Here is a 22,782-nt window from a genome sequence, read left to right as displayed (position 1 = left end):
GAATATGTAATGTCTGTGTTATGATTTGAAACTTTATTACATCGCTGATCTAATTAAATGAATAACTAAATGATGCACAGTGAAGTTAGAATATTTGCGTCTACTGAGGCCACTTTAACATATTTACCTTTACCTTGCAATGAAAACCTGTCTGGTCTGAAGATAGATGAGTTTCTTGGATGAAACAGATAAGTGACGTTTGAAAAAATACACTTTGAAATAATGTCAAGTAAAAAGTTAGAAGTATTAATTGCTTTAGTTTATTTATTATTTCTGTAGCTCTTCCTCTACTTTTTTTTTTTTTTTTTTTGCTTTGATAAAAATACAGTACAGTACTTTTGTGGACAATATCAGGATATTCACTTCCAGTCAAAAGAGGTGAAACGACACCTTCAGTTGGTACATCCGGAAGTTGTGATTCGCGGAAGTAAAGAACTTGCAAATTGATGAATAAACACTGGCCCCAAACGACATCTCACTACATGTTTTCAGGCTGTCGGCAGAGACATTTACCACACAATCTCCTGCTGTCCTTGTGTAAAGCTGACGGAGGTTACTCAGGTTTTTTTTTTTGTTGTTGTTGCGTTTATTGATCAAAATAGGGACTAAATGGGTGTGTCTAATCTCTCTTGGCAAAACACACCGGAAGGGAGGAGGACGTGCCTGTCTGTCGGTGTATCTGTCTGTCTGAGAGTGTGTCTGTATGTGTGGCTGGAGACAGACAGATCCCCGGTGTGTTTGTGATGGGAGCCAAGCTAACTAGGAAGGGCGACGACCGAAGCTTTAACTGAAAGTAAACGAAAACAGAAGCAGTCAGAGGTGCCGCTGGGTCGCTCAGCTAGTTTACTGGCGTTAACGAGGATTCCGATATGAAATTTGTCAAACTAATTTTGATGTTTTGCTGCCTTCGAGATATTACAGGTAAGTTTTCCACTGGCTCACAGGGAAAAGGAAAGTGTTGAGCGAACGCGCTAATCGGGTCCTACAGTTGTACTCTTGCAGTCTAACTTGCTAGCTGTGCGGCTAACGCTACTGGTGACAGTAGTGTTGGCCGGGGCTAACTGTGTCCATTCGTCACTGTTTCGACCCAGGCCAGGTTAGCAAGCCCGCATTGGCCTGGGTGTCAGGTTGTATTAATTACGTCTGGGAAACGCAGGTTGAACTGACATTTTTCTGGGTGAAAAACTGTCCTCACAGTCCTAACGTCTGTAAACGGGAATTTGATTGGCGCTCATGTAACTAATGCCGTAAAAAGTACGGGAGCGCTCAGTGTAGTTAAAATAATATGGAAATCTTTGAACTAAGCTTACATGTCGATGAAGCAGTTTTTGTCTTTTTCAGCCACTATCTCTGTAGTGTTAGAAGCGCTTTGAGTGGTCAGTTAGATTAGAAAAGCGCTATACAAGTACAGTCCATTTACCTCGTTTGACAGCTTGTGTGTTTGCCCAAAACATACTCTGCTCGGGCTTAACTGTACAAAATCCTGAAACAACTATCCTCACCAACGGAAAGCTTTCGTGGTCAACTAACGTTAACAACAACAACAAAAAAAAAGTCTACAAAGCTGTCAACATTTTTCAGTTCATTGCGTTATTTGTAGCATTTATTTGGGCGTTACATTAGTTCTACAAAAGTACTTACCTACTAGTTGTTGTGAGATAACCACTTACTTTGTCTTGAGCATATTCACAATCTTATTTCCACTGACTACTGATATAGAAGTGGCGATCAAACATCTTTTCTGGTTACTTTGACTGTTTTGAAGGAGGCAAAAGCTTGCTGTAGCGCATACACATTCATATACCACAGTCATACCGCTTAAAGAGAAATAGATGCTCGGGAGTTACCTGGAAACGGTGTCATCACATTTTTCTCTCCAGCTCTACCTTTCACAATACTTTCATTACTGTCTGGGGCAGATCTATGTTGCGGATAAGGCTGCCCCCAAAGTGTTGAAGCTGAAATGCAGAACCCAGCTGTGCACATCCCTGAGTGGAGCTGGTTGAGATGAAAGGCAGGTTGAACACGGCAGAAAACTAGCTTCTGCCTTTGTTTTCTTACCCTCTAACATTTCACAGAGCCTTACTGCTGGTTTCATTGACCATAAATAAGCAGGATTATAGATAAATGATCATGTTTAGCTTCTCTTTGTAGCCTCTCTAAAGCATCTGCTCATCGCTTAATCCCTTTTCAGAATCGTGTTTTTGAGAGTTCGGCCTCATTTGTTGACGCCATCCTTCAGGAATAAATTGTTCTTAACATTGAAACACTTGTTGCATCTCTACATGGTGTGAAATGTGGAGCCTTTGGTGAATGCCGTTATACGGCTTGTTTCATGGTGCTCATAAATGATCGTTTTGATTTCCAAGTCTTCACTGAACCAGTTGAGCTCAAGGCAGAGTGCAGCAATATCATTCAAGATGTCATATTAGTGTTGATATATGACTGAATCTGATCTGCCTTTTATATTTATTCAGTCGTGAGACCCGGAGCCATTCAGAAAACATGACTCAGAAAACAACTTGACAATATTTGGTCAGATCTTACGCTCACAGGTTTCACCTCACCCTCTAAATGCTTTTGATCTCCCACTTTGTAATGTACAGTGTTAAAGACACGCATTTAAGTTGCCCTGAGCAGGTAAATCATCTGGCAACTAATCTGCCATCGCCCAGCTTGCCTGGTAATATGATGCTCAGAAAAGTCGTGATCCGTGCCGTTACCACTTCCTCGCTTCATGTCAGCAGATTCTTCTGTCAAGACCTTGAGCTTCACAGGAGCTTCACTCGAGGCTGAAAGAGGTTGCACTGCAGTAACGATGATTTCTCTTTTTGCGGTGAACCTCAGGTATAGATTTCAGTATTTTTTTTCAAAAACAGATATTCTCGTATTAGCATCCTGGTTATTATCAGTGGCCCTGATAATAGCACTGTACTGTATTTACAAATAACAAACTTCTCTGTAGTTTCTATGCTTTTTTTTAAAAAAATTTAAGATTTAGAGAATCTTTCAGATGCTTAAAATATTGTTGAGATGCCAGTTGTAGAAGGCAGCTGTATGTAGACACGTTGGCTTTGCGCTTTCATAACGTTATATTTTTTTGATGTTCACACTTCCTCTTCCTCTTGAGAGGGCCTGTTTTGGCAATCTGAGCTGGAAGTGTTTGTTTCTGTACAAAAAAAAACAACTTATTCCCTGAATAATTAGAGCCTCGCTCTCTCATCCTATTATTTTCATTTCTGAAAACGAGCTCGAGCAGCTGATTGTTGGGATATTATCTATGCGCATTCATGAACAAGTTGGTGCTAGCCTGGGACGGCCTCTCCCTGTTCGGGGAGTCGTGACTCCCACTACATGGAAGTTCGACAGTAATGAACATAACATCGGTGACGAAACACTGTTAATGGAATCATGTTTCAGCTTTGTTTTCACTTCATAGCTCAGCTTGGTTGATCAGGTCTTTCCTCAGCGTTTCGACGTTCCTTTGGAATGTAGATTGCCATTTAAGCCTCCTGCGGTCCCTCGGCTCCCACAGTGATACGCAGCACTACTGAAACAGAACCTCGGTCACCTGATGTGCACCATGTGCTCCTCACTTGTGCTTCTAGCTGAGCACTTTCTTTGTTATTTTTTTTTTTTTAAAAAGAACAAAGAAAATGGTTCGTATGAGAGCTGGCTGAATTAGCTCTTTGTGGTCAGTAAGCTGAAAAAGCCTGTTAAGCAAGTCAAGTGAATGACAGCTTGTGCTGTAATTGGCCACTGCTGTTGAGATGCCCCCTCTGTTTTCCCAACATAGGTTGTTTTTTTTTACTTGGGCACCTACTTCACAGTCGGATAGGCCCGGGTAAGAGTGGAAAATTGGAATTGTGGCTACATTGCATTTGGTGATTCGATTTCAGGTTCTTTTGTTATCACACCGAATGCTCTCGTTGTTATTAATGAAAATTAGGTCGTTATGGTTACTGTGAACTTCTGTGGACCTATTTTGCACAGATAAGCAAGTCAAAGTTAAACCATCAGGGACTCAAAGTAAAACACTGAAGCAAATGCAGCAGATGTTTGTTGTGAAGGGATGATTGATATGTCATTGAACTCTCTTTCTTTCAGGTCAGTTTGGGAACCGCTTGAACAAATATATTCGCCACTATGAAGGTTTGTCATATGACACAGAGGCTCTGCATAGCAGTCACCAGAGAGCCAAAAGGGCGCTCTCTCCTCATGACATGGCCGTGCATCTGGATTTCCATGCACACGGAAGGTCAGTTAAGCACAAATGCTCACAACTCTCCTCACTTATTCTTTCTGTCTGTCAACAAATCCTCCTAATCTGCTGCTGGGAATTTGTGCCCAGCTCCATTCATTCCAGACTTCCCTTTCCTGGGATAAAAAGAGAGAGTTGCACACAAATCAATGCCTTGGAAAGTTATGAAAAATGGCGCTCTCTGCTCTTGTGCTGCATTCAGTGTACCTTGGAAACGGTGTGTTAAAACTAGAAATTGTATCGTTTTATCGGCTCCCTCCTGGTTTGCTTTTTTTTTTGCTTTGCCATTAACAACAATTCCTCATCAGCAGTTGCATATTTCCCTCTGTAGATGATTGAATTCTCTGTAAACTGTTTGTCCAATCTTTCATGAGAGCATAAATAGACACAATATGTGTGTCGTGTCGCGCCCCAATTACATTTGTTTCAAACGTATTTGGTTTTTACAGATTTAAGCAGGCTTCCCGGGGGTCTAACAGTAGCAACATACTGGTAATTTAAGACAAAACCAGACTAACCACATTCTTGCAAGCTAAAGTTACATGTTTTTCTGTTTCTTTTTGATGGTGGCGTCACCGTCTGTGCATTACTGATGATTGTGCTTCAGAATTTTATATAAATGTATGTATGTGTATATATACTGTAAATATCCAGGATTATTCAGGACTAGCCCAACTTCTGAATGCAAACCCGTTTGTTTTCTGTGCAGAAACACATAATGTTTAAATTTGTATCAGCTGAGCTGTTGTTTTGTATGCTGAACATACTTCTTTTTGTAAAGATCTTTGCCACTATTTGACTGAAGCCTTATTTACATCCTTTTTTGGTCTTTCCCCGGTCATCCAAATGTGTGCATCCACGTGCAAATGCACACTACGGTTACTTATGTGAGTAACTTCATGTTTCAGTTGTAGAAGCAACAAATTGTTACTCTTCACTGCCCAGTGAACACAAAGTACCGTTAGCCTAAGCTGATGGTTTGTAAATAGTTTTTGAAATGATAGAACCTTTAGCATGGGGAAAATGATCTTGTGTCGGACACATTTCAGTGTTTTCAGATGGAAAATGAGAGTATTGAGACTTTTTTTTTCCGTATAACGCTGCAAAAAAGATGTGAAACTGTCTCACTTGACATCCTGTTAAGCACATTCTTGTCGAGCCTGAAGTTAGATACTGTTCAGCCCTGATATCTTGTCTCTGTGAGATTGGTTGCATATGTTTACTTCAGATGACTAAGTAAAACACCATAGATGCCACAAATAACCAAGATGAAGATCGAAATCCTCTGAAGGTCTTTAGGGAGTTCACTAACATGCTACATATCCTGTGGCTTGTCTTAACTTACCAACAGCAGAAGTTACTTTGGAAAAGCTTTTTTTTTTCAAGTTTAACTTGATTTAGCTTCTTGTGGTCCAAGTGTGGGGCTTGAGTTGTGGTTTGCACCGTCGCCTCACAGGAACAGGGCTCCTGGTTAGAATCCCGGCTGGGGCCTTTCTCTGTGGACTTTGCATGTTCTCCCTGTGTATGGGTGGGTTCTCTCTGGGAACTCTGGTGTCCTCCCAGAATCCAAAAACATGCAAGTCATGTTAACTGGCTCTAAATTAACCCAAGGAATGAGCATGAGAGTGCATGGCTGTTATTCTCACTTGTCTGCGTGGCCCTGGATGTACACCACTGGGATGGGCTCCTCCGAACGGATTCCTTTTACATTTGCCGTGGTTCCATCATCTTTTCGTGCCGTTTCCTGTCGTAGTTTGCCTTGGAGAAAGAGCACATTGCAGAGAGATATGTACAAATTGGATAAATCTTTTTTTAGTTTACCGTATCGGTAGACTTTTCCTTCGGCGTAAATTTAAAGCACAATCTACCACAAAGGTCATTGTCAGTAAGCAAGTGTTAATCTGATCTGTCTGTAGACAGATTTTTATCAGCACTGTGGCATGTGAGGTTCAGATCAAAATGAGGACAGACTTTGAAGATGAGTGTGGTCTGACCGGTAAATAGAGTAGTTTACAGGTGATTTGTTGAAATCAAAATATATACTGATGTATCGGCCACTCAGAGATCTTCTCGTGGGTTGGGAGGACCCATCCCGGCTGACGTAATCCCAGCACAACATCGCCTCTGTGAATAGTAAAGAAAAGATCACAGGGAGGTGTTACAACAGTTCCTGTTGCTGCAGATATAACAGGGCTGTCATTTTTATTGATGCAGGCTCATCATAGGCTGCAGACAAAAAGCTGAGCAATAAAGTTCCCTGAGATGTGAAAGGGATACCACAGTATCACATGCTCAGGTGTAGGCCATCATGAAGAAGTTTGTATTGTCTTCAAACAAAAGTCGCATGTGTGATGGATACACTGTCAAGCTTTTTTGTTGTTGTTCTTTGGGGTTTACATTGAAAGCATTCTAGATTGCATGAATTTAGTGATGTTAAAGTTAGCTTTAAGGTAGACGGAGACAAGACTACGGACATAGGACTTGGATCTCACTTCCTGCCTGTATTCATTAACTTTTACGAGCCAAGTGCAAACAAGGACAAACAGTCTTCCCTCTGTGAACATGCAAAACGGGGCCGTCTGGTCCGATAGATTTTTGTTGTTGGAAGAGAAAAGCTTTCTTGTGTGTATCTGCTCACATGAGTGTTTGTGGCCCGATCAGGTGACGGAGCAAAGCAGAGCACGGGGTCCCCTCCAGGGAGGTTTTTTTTTTTTCTTTCTTTTCTTTTCTTTCCCCAAAGAGACGTGCCAATGAAGAAGTTAGGCCAACACGCCACTGATAGAAGTGACCTTTCGTTTCAGAAGAATAAAACGTCATTTGTGAGATGATATTTTCTCTTTAGTGAAAATATGTGGCCAGCAGAAGCTCTCAGCTGTTTCCAGATGCTCCAGCTCACACAACGGGACTTGCTATGTCCTTTAATGTCTTAATTGAATTAGTATTATTTGTTTGATCGGTCGCACATGCATACGTAAACATTCAGAGAACACTGAAATTACATACTGTGGCCTAATGATTAATGATTAGGCCACAGTATGGACTAATCTGTGGCCTAATGCCACATACCGTGATCACAAAAATGTCTCGCAGCTTATTCGGATCACTGCAAGCCTGAGTGGTTATTGCAGCGGTGCAGGTTCAGCGGTAGTTTAGATGTACATGTTATCATAAGCTTTAGGTGCCTGGTTATAATGTCAAGTTCTTGTATATATCCTTTATTTGCTTTGTGGTGTCTGAACTAGCATGCGATTTAAACAAATGTTCTCCTCTGAGATAAAACCGGACGTTGCTTGTTATGGTTTTTTTGTTTTCTTTCTTTCTAAAATCCTTATCTGTGTTTGCTTTCACCTCTACCCTCCCTACACACACACACACAGAGAAAAGGGAAAGATACACACCCTGGTAGAATTTGCAGCGGCACAGCTGCCTGTTACACTAAATGCTTCGAGCATACTGTAGTATTATGTATACCGGAAATTCTAAACAAGCTGTGAGATGTATTTAATAAACCATATTTCAAATACTTCTCATCTACATGTGCCCCCTTTTATAGAACAACCAGTTCTGTGTGTGTGTGTGTGTCCGGTCCACTTGTTGTGCAAAGTGTATGATGTCAGATGTCCGAGTCAGTTACTTTGTACAGTGTTCTGTATTTTGAGATGTGTCTGAATGATTTAGCAATCGGCCGCTTCTGTAAGAGGAAAAAAGAAATGTAGCACTAACTAAGGAGTTTGTTTTTCCATTTATTTTCTGTCTTAGACTGTGGGACATCATGCATTGAAAGCTACTAAGTACATTTCAGCACGCAGCCACTAGGATTGAGTGTGCAGGACTGTGCAGTTGCCGGTTTTGGATATACCTTTAAATGAGAAGGCGTGTCTGAACGTTGTACTACAGTTTGAACATGACTCCGTAAAATCAAATGGAAACCAGAACTTGGGAATATTTGCAGGGTAATATTAAAGACAGTTCTGTTTTCTGTTAAGATGCACTTACTGTGTTTTATTTTTTTATTTTTAGAAGGATGGTGACAGTGGAAAACGGAGTCATTAATGACAGATTTTCAGCCTGTGCTTCTTTCTTCACCCTATGGGTCTATCCTTAATATTTAGCCTTCCTAACGTTTGCTGAGGAAATTGTTCTTGCTTTCCGTCACTGACGGAGCATTTAAAATGCTTTGCCGCTCTCTGATAAAGCTGATGAATTTTCTGAGAGCGTCAGATACGTCATCTGCAGGTGTGAACAGTTGTTTTCTGGGTTGAATGAATGTTTTATGGGACAGAGAATAAGTTTTGATGTCGTATTGATTGTTGAAGGGGCCATTAAGTCAGGAGTGGCCAGGAACTATTAGGGGTGTGCCTGGGGTTATTGACAACTGTAGGAATTTATGCTTCAAACCACACACCATAATGGAGTATTTATTCTCCACTTTTTTCACATTCTGTTGTTTAGTCTTTGTCTGTTTGTTCACATCTTCTTTTTTTTTCTTTGGCCATCTCTGCTGCACTTGAAATGATGGTTTGAGCACTATGTTTTAGACAGTAAGGCTGATTGAAATTATTTTTAAAAAGCATTAGAGGGTACACCATGTTTTTATTCCTGAACTAAATGGAAAAAATCAGAGTAAAACAGGATAGATCCAAAACGTTATTTAGTCCCATAAGCACAGACGTTAAGCTACACCATTAGCAGCTGTCCATGTGTTAATATAGCAACGGCTCAATAAATGGACTCGCTTTAAGAGTCTCTAAATGAGTGGGAAATGACGGAGGAAAATCTGAATGCTGGCTCAGGTCGAAAAGTCATCCTGCAGAGGGAAGTCCTGGAGTGCGTCTGACCCTCAGAATATTATTTACCTTGTAACGCTGCCAGTTTCCCAAATGGATTTCACACTGTCGTTCCTCAACGTATTCATCTGCTTTCAATTTAAAAAAAAATAAAAAAAAAAATGTCGAGAGAGTGCCTTGGAATTTTTAACAGACAATGAAGATTATTCTACTTCATCCTGTGAACACCTGAAATGAAATGACGTTGAGTCCCCGAAGCACCCACCCACCCACCCACCCACCCACACACCCACACACCCACACACCCACCCACCCACCCACACACCCACCCACCCACCCACCCACACACCCACCCACACACCCACCCACCCACACACGCACACAAACAGTTCACTGAGTTGGATGCTCACCACTGTTGTACGCATTCCTCACTTTTTGTCCCCCTTAATGTACCTTGATATGCAAAACATTAGTCCTTTCATGTTTTAGAATCATTAGCCTCTTTTATCCTTTTCAAGCCAAGACTGATGTGCTGTCCCTGCATCATGACGTGTGAAGGTACAGCAGCAAGGGAGGCAACATGGGCCCGCCTTGTGTGTGCTTACATCGCAGCTGGCATTGCAGAACTTGCCAGTAGCCAACGATGCTGTCACCGCTCAGCTGATTCCACTGGCTTTATGAGAGTAGGGACTTACAGCCCTGTATTGATTCCTTTTCTGTTTTTTTTTTCCCACTTAAAAGGCCCTCCCAATATGTGAAAGAGGTTACTGTAAATATTACTCAGTTCCCAATTTTGTTATGTCCCGTTTGGGTTAAAAAGAGTGCAAAGCTCTGTTGCCTTAAGGTGACCTCAGTTTTGACTTGCAGGCTATGATCTGTTACAAACTGGAGGAATGAAGAACATGTGCACTTGAAGAGATTTTTAAAGGTCAGCAGAGAAAAAAGGATTGTGATACTTTTTGTCCCCCATGTTGTGCAAACAGAATGGAAATCAATGTAGTCTATGAGGCAGTTATGAGTCATATAGTTATGTGGCGGAAGCTGTACACCTTAAAACTTAATCATGCGATGACTTGTGGTTTCTGGTTAAAGGCAGTATTCCTTGCAACTAATTACAACATCGCCTTTGATGTCTGGAAAAAAAATTTCCTTTCTGTCGCTGCGATCACTCTTAATACCAACAGGAGGAATGAAGAAAAATTGCATCGTGGCTGTGCACGAATGTTCACGAGTTTTCCTTCTGACATAATTGCTACTCTGAGTCACTTAGCATAGCAGAACTGAACAACAGCCAGCACAGCAGAGCAGCGAAGCCTGGTGCAAAATGAGTATGAGATGCTGCTTTCTCAGCTAAATTCTACCTCTGATCTCTGCTTTCCACTGTGTGTGGCTGTTCAAACAGAAACTCTGTGGTGAAAAACATCGACACTGCCTGGAATGAGAGTTTCAGTGTGAAACTGTCAGGACTGTGTCTCGCAATGCTCCTGACTATACATGTTAGTTTAATGTTTATTGTGTATTCAAGCTGCTTAATGTCTCCTGTTTTGTTTTTTTTTCTCTTTAGGCATTTTAACTTGAGGATGAAGAGGGATACAACTCTGTTTTCTCCTGATCTCATCATTGAAGTATCAGGGCAGGAGGAACCCGTGGATACATCACACATTTACAGTGGGGAGGTTTTTGGTAAGATTAAATCCTCACGCCACGTCCTTGGCGCAGCTTATTTTTTGGCCCGTATCTCTACTATACTGCACTTACGTAGTTGTTTCCTTTTTATTAACTCAGCATCATCTCTCGATTGACTTCCCTTACGCTGCAGTATTTCTGTATCTCAGCGGCTTAAAATGCTGCTTTGGCTCAATAAAAAAGCAAATCGCAGTTCATGGGATCTGTTTTATCTTCCAACTCATTGCCTTCCTCACTGGGGTTGCTTCACATCTTCATTTATTTTCCGCCTTAAAAATGAGGGAAATGGAGACATTTATATTACTGTATTTTTCTGGGACAGTGGTGTTTGAGCTGATATTAGAGACCTTTTAAGTAGACAATGTAAGTACAACCCATTTAGAAACATAATAATGCTATGAATTATAGATAAGTGTTACTAATATCATCTCAGAAAATGCTTTGCTGGGGAGTGTCTGTATCTTATCCTTCAATCTTAAGATTTTCTGGTTCGATCCCCAACTTCTTCCGTTTGCATGTCAAAGTGTCCTCGGAGAAGATGCTGAACCCCTCGTTGTCATTTGTCGCTTTGAATAAAAAAAGATCTGCTAAAGTTATGTGATATAATGTAATATTAAACTAACTAAGAGGTTAGTTTTGTTTAAAGACTCTGATTCTTGAACCATTCCATGTGTACCTGTAAATAACAACTATAACTTAAATGTCTATCTGTCAAACGAATCATTTCTCCTTTTCTGAGGCCTTTCGTTGTATCTTCAGAGGTGAATGAAATGACTTGATTTGAAATGGTTGTTTTTTTTCTGGAGTTATGGCTGCTGCGCGTCATGTTATGTTCACTTCTTCTCCCCCTGCACCTCCTCCGTTTGTCAGGTGAAAAGGGCACGTTGGCCCATGGCTCTGTGGTTGAGGGACGCTTTGAGGGCTTCATTAAAACCCAACAAGGAACATACTATGTAGAACCTTCAGAGAGGTATCTGCAGGACAAGGATGTGCCCTTCCACTCTGTCATCTATCACGAGGAAGACATCGGTAAGTGTGCTTCTTTTAGAGAATGCAAGTGTGACATCATTTATAAGGAGACAAAAAAAGTGATTTCTGAGGCTTTATGTTTGAGTCTTTATATGTGTGTGTTTGTGTGTAATAATGTTTTAATTACATAGTTTGTTAAGCAAAAAGCTAAGACTATTGTTACTTCCTAACTTCCTACTTCCAACAATTGTTCAGAATTTGGACTAAATTGAAAGCTGAAAGGCAAAAATGTTAACTATGGGTAAAACATTATTCTAGTATTCTGAGGAATAACTCTGTAATGTGAGGATAACTGCTAAACAGGTCATAGTATAATATGTCATGACTGGAGGAAAGGTTATGTATGAGAGAATTTGGCATGGGATCCCTGGTCAGATTCAGAGGTTGGGAATCAAGAAAATGTTCGTTATTTCCTCAAAAGCCAACAACTCCGAAAGGTTTGGAAAAAAATCTTTTGATTGTCAGAAAGCTGTGGCTGTCAACAAACACAGTAAAGTAAACACTGCATGAGTGATTGTCATAATTCTAAATTGACACTTAAAATAACAGCACTTGTCACGTGCATTTGTGGATGTATCGCTCTGTTTGCAAAGACTCTGTGTTTCTAGTTTTCTTTAAGACACCCTTATGAGAGATTTTAGGGGATTTTTCAGGCGATTGTACCGGTAGTTAACATTTACTCACATAATCCTGAGAATAAAGCTGCATTGTGAAATGTACCCTACATCTTACTGCCTTCTGCCGTGTCTCCTTGATGTTTTTGATGTTTTTGATCAGCAAACAAAGTCGGTCGTTTTTGACTCTCAGTCTTGGCTTTGTTCTCTCACTTCCGTCCTTTTGATTAGCTCTTGAATGAAACAGCATTCCCTTTGGGGACAAAGACGGCCTTTTCTCAAAAACATCAAAAACGCTTTGTCAGGGGCTGAATGTGTCATTTCACAGTGCGTTGAGTCAGCTTATCTGGTTTAGTCATCACAGATTTTTTTTCAGTGTGTCTGACAGCTTTAACACATTCAGACTGGGGTGTTGCATCACTGTTTATGCGATCAACAGTTCCGAAATCGAAGTTGCTCAGAAGTGACCCACTAGTTTAAGAATGCGTGAGTATAACCAGCTTCATCAGAGTAGAATGATTTTTATAGTGACGTTCAAGTGATCTCATTGGCTCCTGACCATTAGGAGTCTTTATTACTTGTAAAGACTCCATCCCACTGAAAGTTTTGATTTTTACTTTTAAATATGAGCGACAAATCAATTTTTGAGCAGCTGCTAGGCTGCTACACAGTTTGATACATTTTGATGGATATATGCATAAAAACAGGAAACTTCTTTCCCTTTTTTGTGCACATGTAGTGTCAGTGAATGAACACTTAATTACTTGATTGGACTGGAAAAAGGCACAACGCAAATGGAAACGGGTCATTGCTGAGATCTTTCTCTGCTCCAATGAAAAGTTGGCAGAAAGGAGGAGAGGGAGATGACACTGATTTGCTACTTTGGGTTAGCTGAAAGAGATGAGCTCCATCACTCGCAATCTTTTATTGAGTGCAGCTACTTTTGCACCCAACTCACACAGACTCGCGTCCCCTCGGCTCACCGCACATGATCCTCTATGCACCATAAGCTTTTTAGTCATTCTCTCATCTCATCTATCCGGTAGATTATCCTCATAAGTATGGCTCAGAGGGTGGCTGTGCTGACCACTCTGTGTTTGAGAGGATGAGGAAGTACCAGACGTCTGCAGTTCAGGAGCCAGACATTGTGAGTACCAGCATTATATCAACCCACCTCCCACTCCTTAACACTCATAATTAAGCAAACGGATGACATTAAAAGATCCCATGTCATTTCAAGCTTTCCTAATACTGATTGAAAGAGCATGTACACACCTTTTTGATACAGCAGTGTAGAGCAGAAAGTGTGTTCATCTACTCATTGATCCACTTTAACAGAGACTTTTCAAACAAGTTGTAATGGTTTGCTGAATAAGAGGGGGAAAAAAGGACTTGCTGTAATCAGAAACTGATCTAACCATCCTTGTTTTGTTCAGAGGGGGCACAGTATGTTGGAGGATGACCACCTTGACGGTCCAGTCATTCTGAGGAGGAAGAGGGCAGCAGGGAAAGAGAAAAACACCTGCCAGCTCTTCATCCAAACGGACCACCTCTTCTTCAAATACTATGTCTCAAGAGATGCTGTCATTGCACAGGTACACGGACAAGGAAACAGAATACGAATCAGCAGCTCTCTCATTCTTATAGGCTCTGCAAATGCAGGCATCACGGGTAAAGGTATAGCTAACCTGTGCCAGACTACCGAATAAAAAAAATCTTTGCTGAGATGGCAGACGTGACAGCCTGACTCTGAATCAGCAGAAAAAATGATGAATTAACACCTGTAGCATTCTTGGGCATACAGTTTAATGTAAAGAAATAGGATCAAATTGTTGCTAAAAGCCAGAGATATCATGGTCATCAGTTCAGTTAGTCTTCCTTGACAAAACCATTTCTACATCACCAGCAATGGAACCAGACCTCTGACAGTTTGGTTGGAAATTGAAGTATTTTGTATTTGTAGCAGAAAAAACTTTTTTCTTTCCACAAACTTGTATTCCTCAGCTTCTACATCCAATCATAATGTAAAGAAGGCTTCTTACTGCTATTGTCGCAGTAAGACCCCCTAAGTTTGCCTTTTATTTGCCCTACTTTTCTTTGTTTTGTGAAAACCCCAATTTTTGTCATTTAATTGTGTAAATAAGAGACTATGAGACTATTTATCATACTGTGCTGTTATTTTGTTGGTTTGTTTTTGGTTTCCCACCGCTTTACATGCCTTACTACGAATCTAAGCAATTCCATTCTCCACAGATCTCCAGTCATGTAAAGGCTATCAACTCCATTTACCAGGGCACAGACTTCATGGGCATACGGAACATCAGCTTCATGGTTAAAAGGATCAGGGTGAGTTCAATCCCTCAAAGAGAGTATTGAGCCCAGGGTGAAGGCAAGATACTATCAACTGCATCTAACGTGTGCTGTGGTGCAGAGTCAGTGTAAGAAGCAACTGACCTGAAAGACCAGACCTGAAGCTTAGTCTTAAAAGCCAAACAGGTGTCTGAATCCCACAGCCAAACAGGGATCTGGCGCTCCACAGGAGTGAAAATCCTGGGAATAACCAGCAGAACAGAGCTCTGAGAGCACACTTCTTGTGGGGTGATTTGGAATGATGAAATCTTTTCAGTTAGTATGGAGTCTGGCCATTAAGGGCTTTGTGTGCGATAAGAGGAGCTTTAAACTCCAATGGAGAGAGGCTAAGCTAGGAGAAATGTGATCTTTCTTATTTCAGGAGTTTTGGATGAACTGAAAGGCATTACAGTTGTCCAGCCTAGAGGTGACGAAGGCGTGGACCGTTGCACTACCGTTTAGAATGGCTTTGAGACAGGATTCTTCTAATTTTGGAGCTAATCGGCAGATGAAAGAAGGACGCTCTAGAGAATTAACATTTGAATGAAAAATCGAATCCTGGTCAAAAATGACATCTTCCTTCTTTCCTCCAGGTGAATACCACTGCCGAGGAAAGGGACACGTCTAATCCGTTTCGCTTTGCCAACATTGGAGTTGAGAAGTTTTTGGAGCTTAACTCGGAGCAGAACCATGATGACTACTGCCTGGCCTACGTCTTCACTGACAGGGACTTTGATGATGGTGTGCTTGGCTTGGCTTGGGTTGGAGCTCCCTCAGGTTCGTAGCAGACACTTATAGTTATGGTCCAAAGCATTTATAGATACTACGCACATTTACATGAGTCTTGAATAAACTAAATTATTGTTAGACTTTTAAGATGCATGTAAACGCATTTGTCTGACTGAAATGTTACCCAGATAATTGGGGATCAAATCTGTCTTACGTGTTTACGCTCAACTAGAGTCAGATGGGCCTCGACGCTCTTTACATGCTCCAAAGACTCACCTTTTTGGATCTTTTTATAAAACAGTAAAACCGAAGTGTTTAATAATACAATCGAATTTCCATTAAAGTTAATCACATCAGTAATTGCGACGGGGTCACAGGCCACAGCTTCAGACATAATTTGATTCCCCTTGTGCCCGTTTGCTGGGATAAGGAAGGTGTTCAAATGAAATGGCCAAATTGAGCTGTAACTGTAGCTCGATTCAGCTCTATATGTAACGGTGCCAGCTGTCTGCTGAGGTATAAATGTAGGCCACCATTTCTAAATGCCGTTGAGCATCGCAAAGGACATTGATGATGTTCGCTGTTATTTGCAACCGTGTCAGAACAGATGTTACCAGAGATGCAGTTTCGTGGTTATTTGGGGGATATTTTAGCACGTGCAAAAAAAAAAGCAAACCGGTTCTGAAATGAGCGCGCTCTGAACTGGCATAAGCAGGTGAGCTGAGCACAAGATCCTGATTCAAGTTGATTGAAAAAGAGCAACGGAACCCTGGCAATGACCTCATTTAGCCCAGTCAGAAAGAAAATGCACAAAAAAGAGAGTATCCTAAACCTTAAGAATTGTTTGAAAATAGCTGCCATTGTAATCAAAAACATTGATTTCTCAGCTTGTAATGAAACCAAACTGATAGCATAAAGAGATATGAACGTTAAAGCTTCAGCGTTCATGGGAAATTGTTCACATGTTTATGAATAGAAAAGAAACTAGAACTGCCTGCAGTCCCCCGGCTGCTCCTCTCTGTGCCAGCCGGTTACCAGACTCTAGGCATTCGCGGCTCCTGTACCCGCCGCATGCTTCCACCCTTAATAACAGTAATTGTGTGTCTTGAAAATCTTTGTGACATCAGGTGTGACTGGTAGAAGAATTACACTCCTCCAGTCCTCCTGACAACTGGCTGCATTGTGGAGATGTTAGCGTTTTCCCTGTCAGCGTTTTGTGTCTCGGTTTTACTTCTGTCTCTGAGCAGTGAAGTCACACTTGTGTAAGGGAAGGTTCAGATGCTAGTCAGAGTTATAAAGAGTGTAACAAACTGCCAAACTCTGCTCATTGGTGTGAATAGTTAACTGAATTTAAGCTGATATTTCATTTGATAAACAATGCTCTACACATAATGGTATTGCCTCTGTTATTAGGAAATCTTTCAGTATTTGAGAAAACCTGAAGTGCTAGTTTTATAATATGTCAGGATTCATGCTGTAATATTCCTACATGAGTCATAATAACACAAGCTTTTTCTACGTTTTTAGAAATGGGTCATGGTAGGCCCATCTTCCCAACCCTTTTTAATAAGCCTGGATGTTATTTCAACATGAGGAATCCCACAGTAAACCCAGTCAATAACAGCAAATTAGCAAAGCTGTGAGCTAAGAGTTGGAATAGAACCGATTGAGTGTAAGAGATGGATAAGGCGCTGTGTGGGCATTATTTATTGTGTGTGGTTTATTTTCTTTTTTTTTTTTTTGTTGTTTTGCTGCGACATAAGAGATTTCAATGGAAGAGCTACACAAACACCCATATCTATGCATTATACAAGCTAAAAGAATATGTGAGTCATAAAATCTGCAGTCATGTCCACTCACACATAATGGACGCGTAGTTTATTACTTGATGTGCTTTGGTTTCATGTTTCCATGTTGCTGGAAGCTGATGCCTAACGATTGGATTTATAGATTACGGGGAAAGCAGCAGCACTGCAGGCCTGCTCATCACTGAGTGGGATTGTGTTATTTCCTGCTTTGTTGTGTGTTTAAGTTTTGTTTTTGCCATTTTTTATTTTTTATTTTCTAAATGTACATGCTTTAGTCCTTTTTAGAAACCACAATAACCCGCGAAGATGATTGTTCTAATATGATGCATAACCTTGCCACAGGAAGCTCAGGGGGTATCTGTGAAAAGAGCAAACTGTACTCTGATGGGAAAAAGAAGTCTCTCAACACTGGTATCATCACCGTGCAGAACTATGCTTCCCATGTCCCACCCAAGGTGTCGCACATCACCTTTGCGCATGAAGTTGGGCACAACTTTGGCTCCCCTGTGAGTATTATGATTTAAAACAGTGGTATTTGCCACTAATCTACTTTGTCTTGCTAAGCGGTTCAAGGTATTATACAGAGCACTCACTACCTTCTCGTGTCTACCATTTTACAGCACGACTCTGGGATTGAATGCACCCCTGGAGAGTCCAGGCAGCAGCAGTCAAAGGAGCGGGGAAACTACATCATGTATGCCAGAGCCACATCGGGGGACAAGCTAAACAACAACCGGTTCTCCATCTGCAGCATCCGCAACATAACTGCTGTTCTGACAAAGAAGAGAGACTACTGTTTTGTTGGTAAATTCCTAATTGTGAGCATATATGTAGCTCCTCTGTGTGTGCGTGTGACAGGGTTAGAAATAATGTTTTCACTCCGCTGTGTGTGTGTGTTCACAGAGTCTGGTCAGCCAATCTGTGGTAATGGACTTGTGGAAGATGGAGAGCAGTGTGACTGCGGCTATAGCGACCAGTGCAAAGACCCCTGCTGTTACAACGCCAATGAAGAGGAGGGCAAAAAATGCAAACTTAAACCAGGCAAAATCTGCAGGTCGGACATTATTCTGTGCCGTCTTATTTTGATGGAACTACTGAGCACCAAACTGTGACGTTAATGGCCTTTTTAAAATAACGATTGCACATTTGTAATTCTTTCTCTCGCAGTCCCAGCCAAGGCCCTTGCTGCACACCAGAGTGTGCTTTTAAGGGCACAGATGCAATATGCAGACCAGAGTCAGAGTGTGCTCTGGATGGCCTCTGCAACGGACTCACTGCTTTGTGTCCAACTTCAGAACCAAAGGAAAACCTCACCTCTTGCCATTCAGAAACACAAGTTTGCCTTAATGGGGTAGGCTAATTTTTTTTTTCCCACGTTGCTGTTTGGTGTCTGATCTTACTAGACAGTTTTTTTTTTTGTTTGTTGGTTTGTTTTTAAAGATTTATGGTTTTTTCTTCTGCTTGCTTTTGATAGGTCTGCTCTGGTTCTATTTGTGAGAAGTATGGGCTTGAGGTATGTACCTGTGTTAGCCAAGACGAGAAAGACGAGGCAGCTGAGCTGTGCCACGTGTGCTGCATGGAAAAAAGTGAGTGATAGATTCTACTGGTCACAGCCATCACAGACCAAAGTAATGTGCAATCATAGCATTTTCTGGCCTGAGTACTTGTCCTCAGGTCATTAAAATTATAATTTGTTAATTTTTCCGACCAGTGCCTTAGATTTAGTTTTTTTTCCCTCTAATTTGAGAGCTAATTTCTTCTTTTCCCACCAGAAAACCCCAGCACCTGCAGCAGCACAGGCTCAGACAAATGGGCTGATTATTTCAACAAGAAAGTGACAACGCTGCAGCCCGGCTCCCCCTGCAACGACTTTAAGGGATACTGCGATGTGTTCATGAGGTGTCGCTTAGTGGATGCTGATGGGCCTTTGGCAAGGCTAAAGAAAGCCATCTTCAATCCAGAGCTCTATGAGAATATCGCCGAGTGGATTGTGGTGAGTGGCAATGTAGATTTATTTCCAACGGCTTTTTGTTGGAAGCAACAACAAAGCTTTGCCCACACAATGAAAAATATATTTTTGTTAAATATCTTCTGTATTTTCTGCTCTTCAGGCTCACTGGTGGGCTGTGCTGTTGATGGGCATCGCTCTTATTATGCTCATGGCAGGCTTCATCAAGATCTGCAGTGTCCACACCCCCAGCAGCAACCCCAAACTCGCCCCAGCCAGACCTCTACCAGGTACAGAGCATAGACCAGCGGTCAACAGCACAGCCAAATGAATGTTTTATGCCACTTCAGACATTTGAATAGAACTTTAAAAAGTAAAATACTGTAGAGAAAGACTTTTTTGATTTATTCCACCAAATATTTAAATATAAATTTAGTAAATAACACCTCAACTATTATACTTTAGGAGGGCTGTGGGCTGGAGATGCTTATTTTTAATTTCACATACGACGACGGTGTATTCTTCAGTGCAGCATTCGGGGAGGGACCACTGCAAGAACTGTGTTACGATTAAGGCTGCAGCAACGCTCCGACTTTATCATTTACGTGCCTCTTTCGTTTGATAACAATTTTTTTCTTTGTATCCTACAGGCACGATGAAGAGGAGAAGACCGCAACAGGCAGGTCAACAGGGCCAGCGCAACACCCGACAGAACAGAGAGAACTATCAAATGGGACAGCTGAGACACTGAGACGCTGCTCTGTTTCTTGCCTTGGTTCCTAGTGCCTGAAAGAGGAGCACTTCACTCCAAAGATGTACCTTTACCACTCACTGCAAACTTCAAAGAACTTCAAAAGATTTTAATGGACAAAGCCCAAAGTTTTTTGAGGAGGGCAAACAGCCACTCAGCACCTCTGCTCTAAGAGCCAGACTAACAGTTGTTCAAATAGCTTTTATAGGAGACAAATGATTTTTTTTTTCCTTCCATGGAGGGTCGGGGGGAGAAATTCACTGATCTCTGATTTGTGGTCTTAAGCTTATAGCTTTTTTTGAATGCTTTTTTTTTTTTTTTTTTTATTTCCTTAGCAGAATGGAAGAGAGTGAAGCAGCTTTGTTTTAGCGTTGCCTTCCTCTGTCCTCCATCTGTGCAACCTTTTTTCTTCCCTGCTCGTCTTCTCCGAAATGCCACCGTCGTCGGCACCACAGCAGGACCGCAAGTCATGTGGCTTTTTGCTGCCAATCAAACAGAATTGAGACATTGTGTTCCAGGAGATCTTGTGCTTTGCCATTTGTGATCAGATTGTTTAAAATCAAAGTACCCTCAAAACACAAAAGCTTTTCATTTCTTAGGCGTACATGTTCTTAATTGCACAGATGTTGCAGAGTTTATTTCTTTGTTCCAAATGAAATTTATTTTCTGAATGATTAAGCAGATTTAGCATTTTAATTCATGTTCTCAGGATCAATAAAAAAAAAAAAAAAGCAAATAAGTGTAAAGATGGCTGCATGCGTAATTGAGGGGGCAGGTTGTGTGAAAGGAGTGCAGATACATGACCTTAATATAGAGTCAGCAGTTATCAGGTAGAGGGCAAGTATTGTAATAGGATTTTACAGTTGTGCTAGTATACAGGCAAGTACTAGCTACAGGCAAGTATTTAGTCTTTGGCTGATGTAAATGGTGAGGAAATAGCTTTTTTTATCAACCTGATTGTATCATTCTTTCTACGTCTCTGGATTTCACTTTTTCCCATCATTTGTTAAAGGAAAGGCCCAAAATGAAACCACTCTGTAACACCTCGATCCCCTCAGCCTCTGTAACTAGATAAAGGACCTGACCGGTTTGAATGTGATTGTAGAATTTGCTTGCAGTTCAGATTATTTAGTATATCTGGAGGAACAGAATCGCTTTGGAAAGAAAGCAGAGACTCTTAACTTCAGTGTGACCTTTTTGTCAGAGCGCACAATCGCTATGCGTCAGCCATGCAGCGCTGTTCTGTCTCTTTAATTTCCTTAGTGCTTGGGGTTTTTGTCCAGGAAACTTTATTACCTCCTGGTTTAAGTGAATGCATTAAAATGTGCCTATGCAGAGCTACATGACTGAAGTTGGTGTTCTAGTATCTGTGATGTTTTTGGCCCAAGGTGGCATCAGATGACTGTTTCCCTCAGCACTGACATCCTGTCTGAAAAGGAAACAGAAAGAAAGGACACGGCAACAGCCAACACATGGTAATTAAAAATACATTTTTGTCTTCTACTCCACAAATTGTTTAATAATTGTGGATTTATTTTTTTTTTAAATGTAATTTCCAGCACTTGAGTTGTTTTAAGTCCGGGTCCTTTCAGGTCAACTTCACTGACAGACCACAGAATACTCTGAGTCGAGTTACTGGTAAAATGTAGACGTGTGTATTTATTCACACACATTCAGTTATTTTAGGGGTAAGTATCACTAGTGCGAATGAGTTACACGGAGACCAGCTGGGAGCTGGGGCACAGTTTTCTCCTTAAGGTGCCAGGATGTTATAGATCAGGTTCTATGCAGAGTTTCGCAGAGCTCAACAGCGAATAAGTCGGCCTCTTTACTGAGAAATGCCTTCAGCGTGTCCTCTTGGAACCAACGCACGGAAAATTCTGTCCATGTGCTGCAGCAAAGTTTCTGGGCTGACAAAAATGCAATTTTCTGTTGCTTCTTATTGATTTTGTTTGTCTTTTGGTGCTACTGGTAGTGCTTTTTTTTTCTTGTTGGTTTCTTTGGTGGTCAGCGATTTAAGTATATTTCTAATTATTTTAAAGCTTTTATTTGTGTGTGTGTGTGTGTGCTTCCTTTGCTTTGCCGAATCATCTTTATCTTGTTTGTTGACAAAGTTTAACGTAGAAAGTAGTCGCTGGGGTGATACTGTGGGGAAATTTCTTTGTTTCACATGTGCTGTCGTGTTGAGAAAATGTGCACTGATGGTGATTTAAGCAGATAATCCAAAATGCTAAAGTTTCAGTACTGCTGTCTGATTTTAATGGCTCGTCTTTTTCTACAGTGTTCTCAATTGTGTTGTTTTTTTTTTTGTTGTTTTTTTTTTATTGATTTCTTTGTTTGTTTCATTTCCCTTCCTGTTTACTTTGAAATTTTTACAAAGATGTTATGCAAAGATATGATTTCTTTTGAACTACTTGAAATGCGTCAATAAACCAGAATGGATTCGACATTTTTTTTTCCACCTTTTTGTTCGTAACGACTTTGATGATTTCAGTCCATGTGCAGCTTTAAAGTGACCAGAAGGTGGCGCTGTTGTCTCTCCTGTTTCATCAGGACAGTGTTCGACTGACACGGGAGTCAAACGTTACATTAAAATACCGTCATTTTAGCAGCCACTCTTATCCAAAGTGAGCAACACAGTGGAGGGCAACGTGGGGTTTAGTGTCCTGCCCAGTGGTTCCTGAAATGTAAAGGAGGCAAAAATTTAAATTCCACTTAAAGGATGACTCATAATTAAAGAAAGGAAGTCACTGATCTGGCTGCTGTGGTGGCCGAACCTGTTAGATTCACTTTGGGTTTTAATCGGTGTGTCGGATCATT

General features: G+C 41.1%; 1 protein-coding gene across 1 annotated transcript; it reads left to right on the top strand.

Annotated features, from left to right (window-relative positions):
* Positions 1-636: 636 nt before the first annotated feature.
* Positions 637-22,407, top strand: adam10a (ADAM metallopeptidase domain 10a). The gene is made up of 16 exons (XM_072380537.1): positions 637-921; positions 4,108-4,258; positions 10,613-10,731; positions 11,605-11,763; positions 13,424-13,524; positions 13,814-13,972; positions 14,631-14,723; positions 15,320-15,503; positions 17,606-17,769; positions 17,884-18,067; positions 18,167-18,317; positions 18,431-18,614; positions 18,738-18,849; positions 19,036-19,256; positions 19,375-19,501; positions 19,862-22,407. Exons 1-16 carry the CDS (start codon positions 870-872, stop codon positions 19,960-19,962), a joined length of 2,262 nt encoding a protein of 753 aa, XP_072236638.1. The 5' UTR covers positions 637-869; the 3' UTR covers positions 19,963-22,407.
* The last annotated feature ends 375 nt before the right edge of the window (positions 22,408-22,782 follow it).

Source organism: Leuresthes tenuis, unplaced genomic scaffold (genome assembly GCF_036924035.1).
Source record: "Leuresthes tenuis unplaced genomic scaffold, fLeuTen1.0.hap1 SCAF_2, whole genome shotgun sequence".
In the NCBI taxonomy this organism is placed as follows: domain Eukaryota; kingdom Metazoa; phylum Chordata; class Actinopteri; order Atheriniformes; family Atherinopsidae; genus Leuresthes; species Leuresthes tenuis.
The sequence above is the reverse complement of the archived record's forward strand: the minus strand, read 5'-3'. Positions and strand labels throughout refer to the sequence as shown.